This window comes from Equus przewalskii, chromosome 7 (assembly GCF_037783145.1).
Source record: "Equus przewalskii isolate Varuska chromosome 7, EquPr2, whole genome shotgun sequence".
Lineage (NCBI taxonomy): Eukaryota > Metazoa > Chordata > Mammalia > Perissodactyla > Equidae > Equus > Equus przewalskii.
In genome coordinates, this window is record NC_091837.1 from 57,944,254 (window position 1) to 57,960,921 (window position 16,668).

The 16,668-nt window shown below is 35.2% G+C and overlaps 1 protein-coding gene across 3 annotated transcripts in view; it reads right to left on the reverse strand.

Annotated features, from left to right (window-relative positions):
* Positions 1–16,668, reverse strand: part of RPRD1A (regulation of nuclear pre-mRNA domain containing 1A) — an 86,774-nt gene that overhangs the window by 29,767 nt on the left and 40,339 nt on the right. For 2 of the 3 annotated variants that reach the window (XM_070627569.1, XM_070627567.1), the window contains exons 5-6: positions 14,434–14,560; positions 14,149–14,324 (exon numbers count right to left, since the gene is read on the reverse strand). In XM_070627569.1, coding sequence (XP_070483670.1) covers positions 14,149–14,324; positions 14,434–14,560 — 303 coding nt within the window. Of the gene's footprint in view, positions 1–7,239; positions 12,593–14,148; positions 14,325–14,433; positions 14,561–16,668 lie in introns of those variants that run through there. The other variant, XM_070627568.1, reaches the window with a different exon arrangement.

Sequence of the window (16,668 nt, forward strand, 5' to 3'; positions counted from 1 at the left end):
GAACAAAAAAGTAGAGAGATTCTCATAAAATGGGTGTGAGGACACCCTGTTTTCTGATGGATACTAACTAGGGGGGGAGGGATGTCCAGGTAATTAGGCATTTTCAGTAGTTTACACCACTGAGCTGGCTTTTCTATTAACTATTTCCTAGGGGAAAGCTCTCCCCTTTGAGCCTACTGTCTTACATACTATCTTTCTGAAAACGCTGGGTGATTCCAGTGATGTTATCATCTTTAGGTAACTACAGAGAGTATGTACAACCTGCTTGGGTTGTCAGTAAGGTCAACAAGATCCAACATGGATTATACCAATGACTGGTTTTCCAGACAAATGACCTTCATCACTCCAGGGCCTCACCAGCCTGGAGGGAACACTGCCCTTTTCCTCTGCTCCAAGCTCCACTCAGACACACACTCCTCACCACTGCTACCTGGCCCAAGAAGGGGGGATGCACAGGAGTTGACTCTCCTGATTGTTTCCACTGCAGTACCTAGTCACTGTGTGTTATTCCAACCTCCTGCTTCCAGGTGTTCCACTTCCAGACAAAGAGAATTTGTGTAAATGCTCCCACCTCTAGGAGGGCACATGCCAGAGTGTGGTTGATTTATTCAATTCCTGTTAGTAATCCACCTTCTAAGAATACTGCCATTTGGGGGGGGCACCCATAGCATTCCTTCTCTTACAAGAGCAGAACCATTACATACATCATATAGAGCATATTAACTTCTTCATTTCCTATATATCTATGTCTCCATTTTATCTATACCTATCTTTTAAGCAATCTTCCCAATCATTATGAATAGAACGTGCTCTGACAATGGAAATGTTCTATATCTGCACTACCCAACACAGTAGCCAAGAGCCATATGCAGCTACTGAGCTTTCAAAATACATCTAGTGCTGAGGAATTAAATTTTAAATTTTACTTAATTTCCAATTTAAAAGCACACGTGCCTAGTAGCTACCTACTGAATAGTACAACTCTCTCTTTCTCTACATTTCACCTCAAACCCTCCATTTCAAGCGTCTCTCCCTCCGTTTCATTTCTCCCTCCTCACTTCATCTCCCTCTCCATTTATTCCTCTTTTCATTATATCTCTCTTCATATTTCATATTTATATAATAGATATGTAACACAATATGTATCTTTATTATACAGTTAAATGATAAAGACAGATTATACTAGATTTTATATTTCTTTATATTTTAACATACATTATCTTTTCTACAAGTTCTAGAAGGGAAAAGGTGCAACTCAGTATAACATCTTAGAAAGTCAAGGGAAGAATGCCTAAGCACCTATTCTGCCTTTGTTTTCTCTAGAGAATAGAGTGAAAATCTAATTCAGGCAAGGAAATAATGTGAACACTACACTTTAATTAAATCCAAGTCTCTTAACATAATTAATTACATTCCAGAACACTGGGATAAAAGGTAGAAAACACTTTAGACCAACTGGATTTCTGAGACAATTACTTCCAAGAAATCACAAAGAAGTACCAAAAGGGTGAACACAGGCAAATACTGTACCTAATTTGAAAAGAGGTAGATTCCATAAACAACAGACTAGTAGGCCTGAGGCAGGTAAGTCAGAATCTCAAAAAATGATTGAACATATTGTTTATAAAAGAACTCAGGAATCCAGATGCAATCACTGAGATGCTAAGACTATAAGTAGCAATATATACACTTCCTTTTTGAGAGAATTATAGATATAAAAATATTGCAGACATCTTACACCCTTTTACAGTATCTGAATAAATAAGACATAATTTCACTGGTTAAGTGATAAGGTAATGATAAATGATAAGCTAGCTAGAAAATCTCCAAGTTTTTTCTTGTTTGGGGCTGGAACTTCTGAGGTACTGACTATATGCTGGGCAGTTTCAAGTACTCAACTCAATTAAATCCCATAATAACCATATAAAGCAGGAACAGTTACTACCCCTTTTGTGCAGACAAGGAAACTGAGGTCAAATGCTTTGCCCAATGTCACTGAGCTGGTAAGTGGTGAAGCCAAAATTTAAACTCAGGCAATCCAATTCCAGTCCCCACTCTTCAGCACAAACCTAAAGTGCCTCTTGAAGTGTTCACTGATCTAAGACCAAAGTCAACCAAGAAAAACTTCTAACCATAGGCTTATGTTTCTGGACTTATATCTTCAACACATAAGAATATTTTTACTTATAACTTAGAACATATCTTTAAGAAATCTGCAGAAGAAACAAAACCAAGAGAGCCAAAATAAGAAATAACAAAAGTCACATTTAAAAAAAAAACTCTACATGCTAAAATATTGACTCAGATAATAAAGACACATATATTTTAAAAACGAATTATAGAGCCAGCCCTGATGGCTTAGTGGTTAAAGTTCAGCATGCTCTGCTTCAGTGGCCCAGGTTTGGTTCTTGGGTGCAAAACCACACCACTCGTCTGTCAGTAGCTGTGCTGTGGCAACAGATCACATAGAAGAACTAGAAGACTTATGACTAGAATATACAACTATGCACTGGGGCTCTGGGGGGCGGAAAGAGAGAGACAGGAAGACTGGCAGCAGATGGTAGCTCAGGGTGAAACCTTTCCCCACAGGAAAAAGAAAAAGACCCAACTACATGAGAATTTGATGAACAACTCCAAAATTAAGAATGGGTCACATTAAAACAAAAAAGAGGTTTAAAGTAGTCCCAAAATTAGTATGGGCAAAAAAAGATGCCAATGTTACACTGTCAAAATATACACACTCCACACACATAAAACCACCCCTCAGAGCCTAGGAGTAAAAAACAGTTTATACACAGGAAAAACAAATGCCACAAGTTATTTATGCTATAGTAAAGATTTTATTTACTATAACTTACTTAAATACTCCTTGAAGAATAGAAAATATAAAGACTCACCACACATTTTACTATAATTATTTACTTTGCTTACTGAAATGATCTTAGATCCTTTCTCAGAACCTATTACTTTCATCAAACATATACTTTCAAATATTTACTTGCATAATTCCTAAACACTTGGGTTAGGAAAAGTAATCTAAAAGTGGAGAAAGAAAAATGCTTTAAGCATTCATTGCCAGCAATAAAAAAGCAGCTAACCAACCAAGAGACACATACTAAGGTTTATAAGAAGTAGACAACAGCTAATTAAACAATATTTTACATTTACATTAAATAGGGCCAAACATTCCCATACACTTGGCCAAGCTCTGGAGGTATGTTATGGACATTTATACTACTGATTCTCCTATGAGCCACTTTAAGAAAGAATGCAACCAGTGCCTTTTGGGACTCCCAGCAGCACGGAGAGGATCCAGGTAACACAATAACCAAAGCAGTACTAGATGCTGTGGCTGATGTGCTGGTCTAGTAGATGCAAGGTTCCAGTCAGGTCTCCACTGACTAGGCAAACTCACAAAACTGGCACTAACTAATCTCTGACTCTGATCCCCTTTCGACTTGCCCTGGAGGTGTAGAATCTGTGAACTGGCCAAGTAAGAGCTCTAAGACATCCCTTTTGCCAACAGAGACCCATAAAAATCTGACTAAACAATCTCCATCCCCAACATTAGACAAGCGTGCTGTAAGGAAGAATAAATACAACAAAAACAACAGCAACAATTAAAAACATCCATGGAAAATACTGAAGGAAAATGATAGAAAGGAGGAAAAGTGATGAGAAAAGATGAGCAATGAAGTAAAGATTTGGAAGATTCGATATATATAAAATAGGAATTTAAGGAGAAACTACAAAAAATTGAGAAACAAAAATAAAAGGCAACTTAAGTTTTCCAATAAAAGGGCACATCAAACATCAAGCAAAATTAATGAAAGATCAATATCTTACGTATATGCTAATCAAAGTGTTAAATGTGTAGGAGAAAAGAAAAAAAAATACAGTAACTAGGCCAAAAGCGAAAAAGGAAAAAAAGTGGGGGCCAGCCCCATGGCCGAGTGGTTAAGTTTGCATGTGCTGCTTCGGCAGCCTAGGGTTTCAGGGTTTCGGATCCTGGGTGTGGACCTAGCACCGCTCGTAAAGCCATGCTGAGGTGGCGTCCCACACACCACAACTAGAAGAACCCACAACTAAAATATACAACTATGTACTGGGGGGCTTTGGGGAGAAGGAAGAAAAATTTTAAAAAAGTAAAATAAAACACTACTAAAAAAAAAAAGAAAAAAGTGGCCCAAGAATTCTATATTTCATTTGAGCCTAGCTGTAATGGGTGAAGAGAAAGGAAAGCCACCCTCAGACATGCAAGAACTTGCACTACTTTTGTTACTCTTCATGACTTCTATATCTGTCTTCTATTCTGCTGTAGTTGACTAGAACAGTTTTTCAAGTGAAATTTTTAATGACAAGTAATACAAGAATGATGGTAATAAAACAAAAAAAAATAAGAAAAATTACTATTTACAGACCAATAAAAGGATCTAAGATTCTATAAACAAAACTGGTCTGGAAGGAGGAAAGGGAAGAAACAAACTAAAAGAGGGTTATTATTTCGAATTATGCATTTTCACTATCAACAGTAGGTTGTAGTTTTTATCCTCCATTCAATATTTGTGCTTATCTCCCACATGTTCCTCAATGCATGAATGTACATGTGCACACACATATAAAAGTATATATTCGAACAAATACTTTTGTGAAATTTCTTAAATAAAAAGGTATATAATAAATTTCTAGCAACTGTTCAGAAAATGGAAAAGACTACTCTCAAAACAGTGTGCTTTGTTCACATCAGAAATATTCAAGGAGAAACTAACTCATCTGTCTCATCTTTTGGGAAATGTTCTAGAATCACTTCCAGTACTAGGGGGATCAAATGATCTCCAAACTCTGTCTAGTAACAAGTATCATCAACCTTAAACTATACTATGACATTACAACAAAAGACTAATAATCCAATTAAAAAATGGACGAAACACTTGAATAGACATTTCTCCAAAGATAAACAAATGGCCAATAAGCACAGGAAAAGATGCTCAACACCACCAATTATTAGGGCAATGCCAATCAAAACCACAAAGGGAGACTGCCCCACACCTATTAGGATGGCTACTATCAACAAAAACAGAAATGATAAGCGTTGGTGAGGATGTGGAGAAACTGGAACTCTGTGCACTGTTGGTGGGAATGTAAAATGGTGTAGCCACTATGGATGGTATAGTATGGTATGGTGATTTCTCAAAAAATTGAAAAGAGAATTATCATAAGGCCCAGCAATCCCACTTCTGGGTATATACCCAAATGATTTGAAAGCAAAGACTCAAAGAGATATTTGCTATGAACCCATGTTCATAACAGCATTATTCACAATAGCCAAAAGGTGGAAGAAACACAAGCATCCATCAACAGATGAATGGGAAAACAAAATGTGGCACATACATATCATGGAATACTATTCAGTCTTAAAAAGGAAGGAAATTCTGGCACATGTAACATAGGTGAACCTAGAGGACATTACGCTAAGTGAAATAAGCCAGTCACAAAAAGACAACTACTGTATAATTCCACTTATATAAGGTATCTAGAGTAATCAAATTCATAGAGACAGAAAGAAGAATGGTGGTTGTCATGGTTGGGGGCGGTGGAGAATGGGGAGTTGTTTAATGAGTTTCAGTATTGCGAGATGAAAAGAGTTTTGGAGATGGGCTGCACAACAATGTGAACAGACTTAACACTACTAAACTGTACACTTAAAAATGGTTAAGATGGTCAAATTTATGTTATTGTGTTTTACCACGATTTTTTTAATGAAAAAAACTATACTATCACTTTAATTCTCCTAGAATTTCTCCTACGAACCAGTTACTTTTAGAGAATAATGCAATTTAAATGATCTAGTAAAATGCCAAGAACAGAAAAAATCATTATGTAAAATAAGGAATTCTGATACTTACTGTTAACTGTTATTCACACAGATTGGGTCACATGAATTTACATCAATAATATGTAAGAGTCTCACTTCTACCTCCCCTTGTCATCACAAAGGATGCCATTTTGTTTTCTTAAATCATAGCTGAACTGAGCATAAAAATCGTATCACCTTATTGCTTTAGCTTTCTTTTTTCCCCCTACTTCTAAGAATTTACAAGAAAATTACCACAGATAAGCAAAGATTTAGGTAAAAGGTGATTCAAAACAGTATTTTTCAATACCAAGAAACTGGAAAAAACAATTGCTAAACCATATGTAGCTGGTTAAAGAAATACGTCTTTACAAAAATGACAACTATTAAAATAAGAATATTTATAATTATGGTAAAGTGTTTACAATAAATGTGCAAAAAAGACAATGTATAAAATACCATGTACTGTATGACTTCATCTTCCAAATCTTGTCAAAGGTTACTCAAGGGATGATGAAATTTTAGGTGGTATCTGTGTGTACTTATCACTAGTTTCTAAACTGAGGAGCATGTACTACTTTTACAACTAAAAATAAAAAAGAAAACTTTCATTTATTGACCTACCTAAAACCAAAATCATCCTTTCCCCGCCCAAATTAGTCCCCTAGTTTAATATCCTTCCGGTTAATGCCAGAATCATTTGCGCCCCATGGTTTTCGAAATCTCATTTATCACTCATTCCCCCTCCTCCCCTACCCTCAGATCGAATTAACAAATTATGGTGATTCAACTGTTTCCCCATCTGCATGTTCATTTTCTCACTGCTATCATCAACTATAGTTCAGGCCTTTATGACCCACGACATAAAATTTTCTAATCAAGTCCTATCTGGTCTCCCTATTGCAAATCTTTCACCATTCTAACCCACTCAGCAACTACAATCAGGTTTTCAAACAGTGCCAATGCCACCACTCCTCTCTACCCTTTGGACTTATAGCCATCTCCTCAGCCTGACATTCAGTGCCCTTCACAATTTGGCTCCAATCTACTTTTCAATCTCATCTCACTCCTAAGAACTCTAAGCTGGTACAGTAACAACAAATGATAGCAGTGGATATCAGTTATTGAGCACTTACTTTGCCTCAGGGAGGATGCTAAATGCTTTATATGCATAAATCTTTAATCACAATGCCTCTACTGAAGGGTGTTACTATTATCACTTCAGTCCATGAATGAGTGAACAGGCAGAAGGCAATTACAGCTTAAACTCTTCTCTTTCCGTAAAAGAAAGAACACTGGCTTAAGGACTGATTTTATTCATGGCACCGGTTCTCCCAGGAGCTATCACTGCCGACTTACAAACTTAGTACTGAAGCACTGCTGAGGACTGTTCATTTGTTTTTCATGTTTTCTAACACATTGTTCATGTTTTATTCTGAAGGAAAAAAAGGGCAAATTTACAAAATTTTACAATTTTAAAATAGCCATTCATTCCTTTGTTCAAAATGCTCAGCTGCAGTCCTAGAAACTGAGGTCTGTGAACACACAAACCACTTTTTTTTTTTTAAGTATTGGACTATACTAATATGACTTAAAAATTAGTTAACCTATTGTGCTGGATACAATTTTCTTCAAAAGTCTCAAGTATCTTTAATCATTTTTATTTATTAAAGTATCATTCTTTTCTGATTTAATCACAAGATAAATCACCAGTTTAAAATATTATAGACTTCTTGCAAATTACATTTGTATTCCATACATGCATTCATCATTTAGTGGCCTACTAGCATTTATTTGCTCAACAGAAACACCCGTGTGTGTACCAGGAGAAAGGTTTTGCTCCAAGTATATTGAGGATATGGCAATAAACATGAAAACAAAACAAAGTTCTTCCTCTCATGGAGTTCATGTTCTAGAGGCAGGTACAGAGGATAACCAACTATACAAAGTTTTAAATTTTCAAATAGTGATAAGTACTATGAAGGAAAAACAAAAAACAAAATGACAATGTAACACAGTGGGAGGGAGGGGACAGGAGGAAGGGGGGCAGGACAAAGGGTCAGTGGAACCAAATGAATGGAAAAGAGGTGACACAGCAACATAAACCTGAATGAAAAAAGGAACCGAGAAAAGCTCAGGAAAGAGCATCCCAGCCACTCTGTCAGCAATTAGCAAAACAAAAACCCTGATGTGAGAACATGCTTCACTGCTTTAAGAACAAAATGCAGGCCTGTGAGATGGTACAAGATGAGGTTAAATGGAGACTCATGACTAGTGAGCTCAAAGCCATATATGGAGTTTAAAATAAGATCCAAAAGTGTACAGGGAAGCACTGGAGAATCTTTTTTTTTTTTAAACAAAGTATGATGACACCTGATTTCTTCTTAAAAGAACAATCTGGCTGCAGTGATGTAGGGGGTTAAGAGAGGGAAAAGGAAGATCAGTTGTTAACAATCCAGGCCATGAATGACATCCACTTAGATAAGCGTGATTTGGCAGGAGTTATGAAACATATATATTATAGTTCTATTTATTTAGACACAAAAGGCCTTTCATTTATATGACAAATTGAACTCACGTTTATCTCCACTCTCTCCCAAAAAGCCACTAAAATAATAAAGCAATTTATAAAGGCATAAACCCACGAAAATGGAGATGAGGCAACCACAGTACACAGATGTCAGGAAACTTTTGGAAGATGGAAAAAACTGAAAGAAGGGATAATGATCAAAAGTAATGCAATTCATCTGAGGAAGTCTGGACAGGCTCAGGACTTTGAGATAACCAAGCTCCTTGAAATGTAATGCTGAGTCTTAAGGCTGACAATAAGGATCAATTAAAAATCTTTACATCAATCTCTTAAAACACTTATCCCACAGAGCCAAAAGATGAGGGATAAGAAACTAAGCCAAATATCTGCATTTGGAGATCCAAATCACACAGATTAGAGGTAAGGCACAGTTCTGAAAACAGAGGCCCTATGTTATCTACCCAGCAAATGTGATGCATTTTCTCTGGAGAGAATGGCTGAGAAGACATATAGATAATATTTAGGAATCATCAAAGACAATGATTTAGTACAATCTTACTGAAAGTCAGATTGGTAACATGTATCAAGTCTTTAACATGAATCAGCAATTTCATCTTTAGGAACTTATCACAAGAGATGATATATGTGAGTAAAAGAGTTAACTAGAGATGTCACTGCAATACTGTTTATAAGAGCAAAGCAACGGAAACAAATAGTCATAAGAACATACAGTAGTTAAATTATGATACATCCATACATTAAAAAGGAAAATAGTGACATGATAAAACACACATAATATATTACATGAAAAGGACAATATACAAAATAATACACGGAGCCAGTACATAGGCCTAGCCTTTTGCTTATGTAGCTTTTTTGCTACAATGAAAATAGATTACTTGCATAATCAATCAAAATAATTAAAAGATTTACATGGTTCTTGGAAAATGGCTAAATTAACCATAAAAAATTTTAGACTTAATAATATTTAGATCTCAAAAAATAATGTTAGAAACCATTAAGAAACTAGTAACATTTGCTTCTTTGAAAAATCCACATAGCTCCATCTTATCAAATTACCTCTAAATTTAAACAATATGGTTTCAATGGAAAACAGAGTAAAATGTAAAGAAATAACTGAATCACAGATGAAAGATTCCATAGTCAGTTCCATATACTTCTTACATACGCCCTTGAATAATATTTATAATTTGATGATAATCATCAAAAAGCTACATGCAGATAACACCTTCAGTAACAGATTTTTAAATCTGCATTTTCAGTGCTATATATTTAAAACATTATTTCCTACATTAATAGAGTGTGACACAGGAATTTCATTAAATGTCTTAGGCAAAACAAATTTATCTTAAGCATTTAAAAAAACGGAAATTAAACTTTTTGGAAAACAAAAAGTTTTATAAAAGTAAGCTCTCCTGAAAAACCTGGAAAATACTGTCTAGCAGATAAAGGACAGACAACAAAAGCAAACAGTATGTCCAAAAACAGGGAAAAGGCCAAGAAAATTAAGAAATGTCTACTTAGCAAAATGTTGTCATTTAAAATATTACATATGAAGGCAAATGTGTATAAATAATAATTGAGAAGTAAAAAATTTATACACGGTAATCATGATTAGTTAAAATTACAGACATGAACAACACCAAAAAGTAACACAAACAAAAACCTAATGCATAATTAACAGTGGGTAAAACAAATGGGCCAGTGGAATAAATAACTGCATTCCCACTAATTATTAATCAATAAATGAGATGGGGACATTTCCTATCACTTTCAAACAATTAGTGAGATGCCTACATCATACATACCACGAACAAAAAGTTCTAATGAATAAAATTATTGGGGAAAAATAGCCTACAAAAAAATAGCATAGTACTTTTATAGTTAGGAATTGAGAAGGCCATCTTAACTATGTCCAGAAAGCCCAGAATCTAAAAAGGCAAAGACAAATATTAATACACAAACAAAACCAAATAGAAAAGCAGTCAACTACATAGGGAATTCGCAGCAGAAATAAAAAGTCTAATAAATATTTTTTGAAGATGACCAATCTGAGTGGGAAAAAGAATAATTTTTAGCCTATTAGATATGCAAAAACTTAAAGATCACTGACATTCAATGTGGGCAATGCTGCATAGGAAAAGATGCACTCACACTGCAAGGTGCTTAAAAACACAGGGCTTGAGTACACTCTCAACACTTAAACATACATTTCCTTTGACCCCGCTATTCTATTTCACTTCTAAGAACCAATCCTGCAGATGTACTTGCACAACTATACAAACCTGGATCACCAGGATATTTTCTGTAGTACTACCTATAATGCACAAAACTAATAAAAGTAACTCAATGGATGCAATCTGACATCATGAGAAGACAGACAGACTTAAATAAATATTCATACAATGAATAATACGTCCTCATTTTTTAAATAAAGTAAACCTAAATAGACTGACGTAAAAAAAGTAAACCTAAATAGACTGACGTAAGTCTGCAAAAGATAAACACTTTCCTCTCTGACAGCTTTCCTATCCTGACTTCTAGAACTTGGAACTATGATTTGATTTCTCCCTTTAAGAGCCCTCAAATTGTGATTTTCAATTTTCCATGGAAATCTATTCCATAGACTAGAAAATCAATTTTCTATGGAAGTCTAGCAATTTAAAATAGATGAATGTACTACAAGATAAACGGATTTTATAAAAGCATGTTTCCCTATACCAACTGTACCATGAAAAAGAAGTATTCAAAATAGAGCAACAAAGGTAAGACATAATCTCATTGAATATGGAACAATTCTGATCTCTATTTTGCCCTCTCTCCAAAAACATAAAAATCAAAATGTCATTTTAATTCCCCTATCCATAAATGCCCTCCAAGATAATAAGCTGGGTGAACAATAGTTTATGCAATAATTTCGACTTCTGAATAAATGATTCCTACAGCAATCTATAAAATAGATTTTATAAATATAAATTAGACATTGTCTGTTTTAAGTTATCTGTTTAATAACCAGCTAGTCACAAGTTTAAAAAATGATGATTCATAATTTCCGAAGTTTTTTTAAACCTTCATGTTTTCATTTATCGCAAATGCTTTAATAGCGGCCTCTTTAAGAAATATGAAATAGCCAATTCCTGAACTGATACTTTAACTTCAAGTCCCATTTTCAACAACAACAAAGAGAGCAATTAATGACACCTTACTACATGGCAATCACAGTTCATGTTCAAAGGTGCACAGTAACTGAAAACTATTTGATGATATCACAGCTGATATGGTAAGTAAAAATCTTGACATCTCGGCCTCAACTTCAAAGTCACGCCACCTACTTGGTACAAAAAAAAATGTCTAAATATCTCAAAGCATTTTCATATCTTCTGACAAAGGAATTGCTTAATTATAAATGATAATTTACAAAGAGTTCTGTGGAATAACTTCCTGGTTTATTAGAAATCTTAAGTATTTCTTTATATGTAAAAAACATTTAACATAATTTAAGTGGTTTCTTCCTATGATAAAATCTAGTCATGCTAAAACAATGAAGAAAGTTCCTAGAACACTTTACTTCAAAACAGTGACTGTGAGGAGGGGGTAAGTAGAAAGAGTTGGAGAGAGAGTGCTTTAGCTTTTGCTGTCACCTTACATTGCCTTAAGTAAAACTTGGAAGCAAATTACGCACTTTCGGTGGCAGATTCCCTGGGTTCTAAACAATTTACTACCTCTTTGTGACCCTGGGCGAGTTACTTAATCTGCCTGTGCCTCGGTTTCCTTATGTGTAAAATGGGGATAATAATATTTCCTGCCATACATGATTAAATGAGCTGATGTATGTGAAGTGCTCAGAACAGTACCTAACACATGGTAAATATTATTATTGTCAGTCTCACCACCTGTAACTATCAACTATGAAATCTGGCTGGAAAGCACTGGGAAAAGAGGGGGTTGGGAGTAGTATCTGATTTTTTTTCTACACTTACATTTCAAACACAAAACTCTATTTTTGTAATCAGTGATAACCAACTTAAGTGAGAAAGCAGTATAAAGTAGAATAACAAAGTTCCGGTCTTCTTTACAATTTTCAAAAACATGAGACAATACAGGCTTTGGAGTTTGATATTTATTTTTAGCAGGAAGAATATGCTAATGATGATGACATCGTTAGAAGATACGCCCATGTCCAACACCTGCAACAGAAGCTCAATAGAAGTTAAAGAAACCATACCAAAAACTAAAGACAAAAATCATATGACATTACTTACCCTTAATTCCACTAACAATGAAATAAGTAACAACATGTTTAAGGTTGAAGTTTCATCACAAGATCAAGAACTGGCAAGTTAACTATCAAATGTATCCTTTAAAAAAAGTCTATCTTTTCCTTTCTATGTAGAATTGGGCAACTTCTCTAAAGGTAGAGGCTGGTGCCAACAAACTACACTCTGAGAGTGTATATGTGAGCAGAGGAGGAGCAAACTGAAAAGAGGTAATGCTAAATTAAGAGCTGAGAATTTGGGGTGGGAGAGCCCTGCTGCTGATCCTTAATCAAGTGGTTGTTCTCAGAGGTAGAAACAGCAATCACCTTTGGCACAATTAGAGACTGCTGAAACAAGAACTAAACACTAATAAATAAAAGTAAATAAAGACAGGCAGTATTATAACATACCTAAAAATTTACAGAGAACTGTCTCTAAATACAGTCATGCGCTGCAGAGTGATGTTTCGGTAAACAACAGACCACATATACCACGGAGGTCCCCTAAGATTGGTACCATATAGCCTAGATGTGTAGGAGGCTATACCACCTAGGTTTTTGTAAGTACACTCTGTGATGTTTGCATAATAATGAAATGGCCTAAAGATGCATTTCTCAGATCATATTCCTGTCATTAAGCGACGCATGACTGCAAATAGATCCAGACAAATTAGAAATTCTCCTACATATTATTAGAATAAGAAACTGCTATAGAAGTAAACAATTTAAACAAGAACTAGTCAAGTGAAAGATTCTATTAAATAAAATCAAATCTGGCCCATCCATCCCTGACAATGGCTACTCTGCTCAAAGAAAATATGGGAGTGTTTCTTTTTTTTATCCCTGCACCTCCAGACTTCTCATCAACAGTACTGATCATCGCTCAATTTAAAGGAACAATGACTTCCTCCCTAAGGGTGTATGAGCCAAGAGTGGGGTGGGACTATGTCAAGCATCAGAATCAGGGATGGAATGGGGAGTAACTTGAAACTACCTTCCAAAGCAAAACTGATGAACTGTTCAGGGACAGGTAGACTAGCAGACTCAAACAAATTCTATGCCCAAAGAAGTCCTTTTATTTTTCAATTGTACACGCAAAAGACTGCGTGTACTCAGAACAGGAATTAAATAAATACAACCATAATTTAGTGTAGTTGACACCAGATTTTATACCAACTGCTATTTTCCTATTATTTTTGTTCTTGAAGATAAGAGTTTTTACTCATGAGATGAATCACTACTACCGGAATTTCACATGAATAATTTTAAAATGCAACCAATTCTGCTAATTCCAAATTTCTAAATTTACTTACGCAGGTTAATTTGGGTCAAGTAGAAAGAAACCAGTTAATGCAAGGAGTAGCTTACCTGGGCCACTGTCTAAAAAGGTCTATGTCAAAAAAATGCAAAATGTGCAGGAACATTAAAATATTTTAAAATCCCTACTGAAAAAGTAAATAAACACTAAAAAAGGAAAAGGTTACGCACTTCCAATTTATGCTCTTTCTCTGCAAGGGCTTCCTTTTGACAACGAAGAAAATCTGCTAACATTCGAGTGAGTTGCTTCCTATCATCTATTTCAGCCGCCAATCTGCCATTGTAATCTGCCAGCAACATACACGCATCCTCTACCATTTTAGAAAGCCTTTCTCCAGATTCTTTATCTAAGAAAAGCACAGAATAATAAAATTATTACACAACAAAAACAACACCATATGCCGTTCCCTCACTCTGACTCCCAAAACAGTGCCAGACCACATCTTCTTTTCTCACCTGTTATTTTGTCTAGTAGGGACACTTCCTGAACTTCAACAGGCAAGGAAGCTATCCTCTGACGAACTGCTGCGTCACCTGAAGCCGCATTTTCCAGATCTTGTAGTGCTCTAACGAGATCCAGAGTCTAAAAAGTCACACAGCTTTAGAATCAAAATAAACGAGGCTTAAACAAAGACGAAAGACCTGAAATTTATTTCATATTCCTTAATCCTTACGGGTTATTTACTAGTTCAAAGTTTCAAATATAAACTGCTTTCAAAGACAGTCCATTTCGTATATATATTAAGAAAAAGAAGCTACACTTTGTTAGGTACTGGAAACATATAAATTGGAAAATATAAATGAGACATGGCCCCTGGCCTTGAGGAGCTCATATTCCAGCAGTGGAGACAGATAGCGTAAAACTAATTATCTGACTATTAAAATGATGAGATTACTTTATATGCCATATACATACAGTAGGAAAAGGGAAGGCAGGCTGTAATTTTAACCTGGAGGATACAAGTTTTAGGTATGATATATTCATTATATTATTATACATGAGAAGAATTTTCAATACTAAATTAGATATTGGGGGAAGGAGGATACACATCATCTTCTACCACAACATAGAAGAGTCTCCCAGATTCCATTTCTAACTGATGTAATTAAAGCACAAGAGAAATGTAGTTTTGGAATACGTTCAAATATGGTGTCTTCAACGATTCTATGGTTTGTTAATAAGATCATTAAAATATTACAAAGTTCCACATATTTGAGGACTAATATTTATATAATGCTTACATATAAAAATTATTTTATCATTAGGATATTTTAATTGCACCCTTTTCTTACCAGCTATAATTAAGAGGGAAGGGTAAGTCTTTGCCTTTGAAATTGGGGATTTCACAATTCATGTCTATAAAGTTATTCCAAAACAAAATGAGTAAACTTTCTTTTTACTAGCCACCATCCCCTCCTACCTCCTTTTTTCCTTTTTTTAATCTCTAAGACTTGATCTTAGAACACTAGGAAATTACACACACAAATTATCAATTCTGTGTACATATTAAGATGATACTGATAGTCAGTTACCGATTTTTCTTTAAGCTATTCCCTTATAAAAAATGCTATCACTAGAGTCTACAACATAGCAAATGATTGAACATGACAAGAATGAACGGAATCTAATAAGAAATACACTATCCCAAGTGTGCTTTTAAATCCGTTACTATGTGTTTAAAATCTCAATATTTAAAAAAATAATTTCATTATAAGATGTAGCCCCTCCACAATGAAAGTGAGCTTAAAAGCAATGACAATTACCAGGAAGCTTATTTCTCATGGTGCCCCAATTAACTTATATATTATTATTTTTAATCAGTCTTAAAAATTTCTAAAATTTTCTAGAGTTCTTAGAAGAAACCTGGCTTGATGGTCTTGACAATGCATGAATGCTTTAACTACAACCTACTTTCACCAAACCTTTGCATCCCTACCAAGTTCATTCTAAGTTCCCAATGCTGGGTCAAGGATCAAATAAGAATGCAAAGTTGTCTGAAACAACACTAACAGAGGAGAATAAAATGAGTTCAAAATGAATCCTACAAAGAGAAAATTTAGTCATTCTTATAAAGAATGACATAAATAAAATGGTCACTACAAAACTAAACCATGGAGAATTCAGCAGTACAGCTAATCCAAAATGGTCATTATAAAATGAAAAGCAATAGCACTTTATACAAGTACTAGAGAAGTCAGACAGTTACTCAAAGATACTCCTAAGTACAACTGAGGTTACTTTTTCATCAGGGAGAATAGGAGTGGGTCAGACCCTGTATCTAGAACTCAGATAAACTACTATTCATGGAATCATAATGGGGCTCTTGGCACAAAGTGCTTCTCTGTTGTGAATTATTACCAAACTGGAAAGAGATACAAACCTAGAGTTCTTCCAAATCTTATGTTCTTATTACTTTTCTATTCAAGCTCTTGTCCATAGCGACCACGTAGGCTTCAGCATTCCTGTCACTGAGCCAAGAGATAGCTTGGTTCAGATCCTAGCTGACCTCCTTGGTCGGATTCTTTCTGTCTCCTTAGTACTAACACCGATATAGATCCACAGTTCTAGGCAGTAATCAGTTGTATCTTTCTTTCAAACTCCTTTCATGGGGGAAAGAACTCCATCCAGGCCCTGGTTCCATGCAGTGAGTTCGGGTCCAGTCCTCCAACTCCCAGAGAGCACTGTGAGCT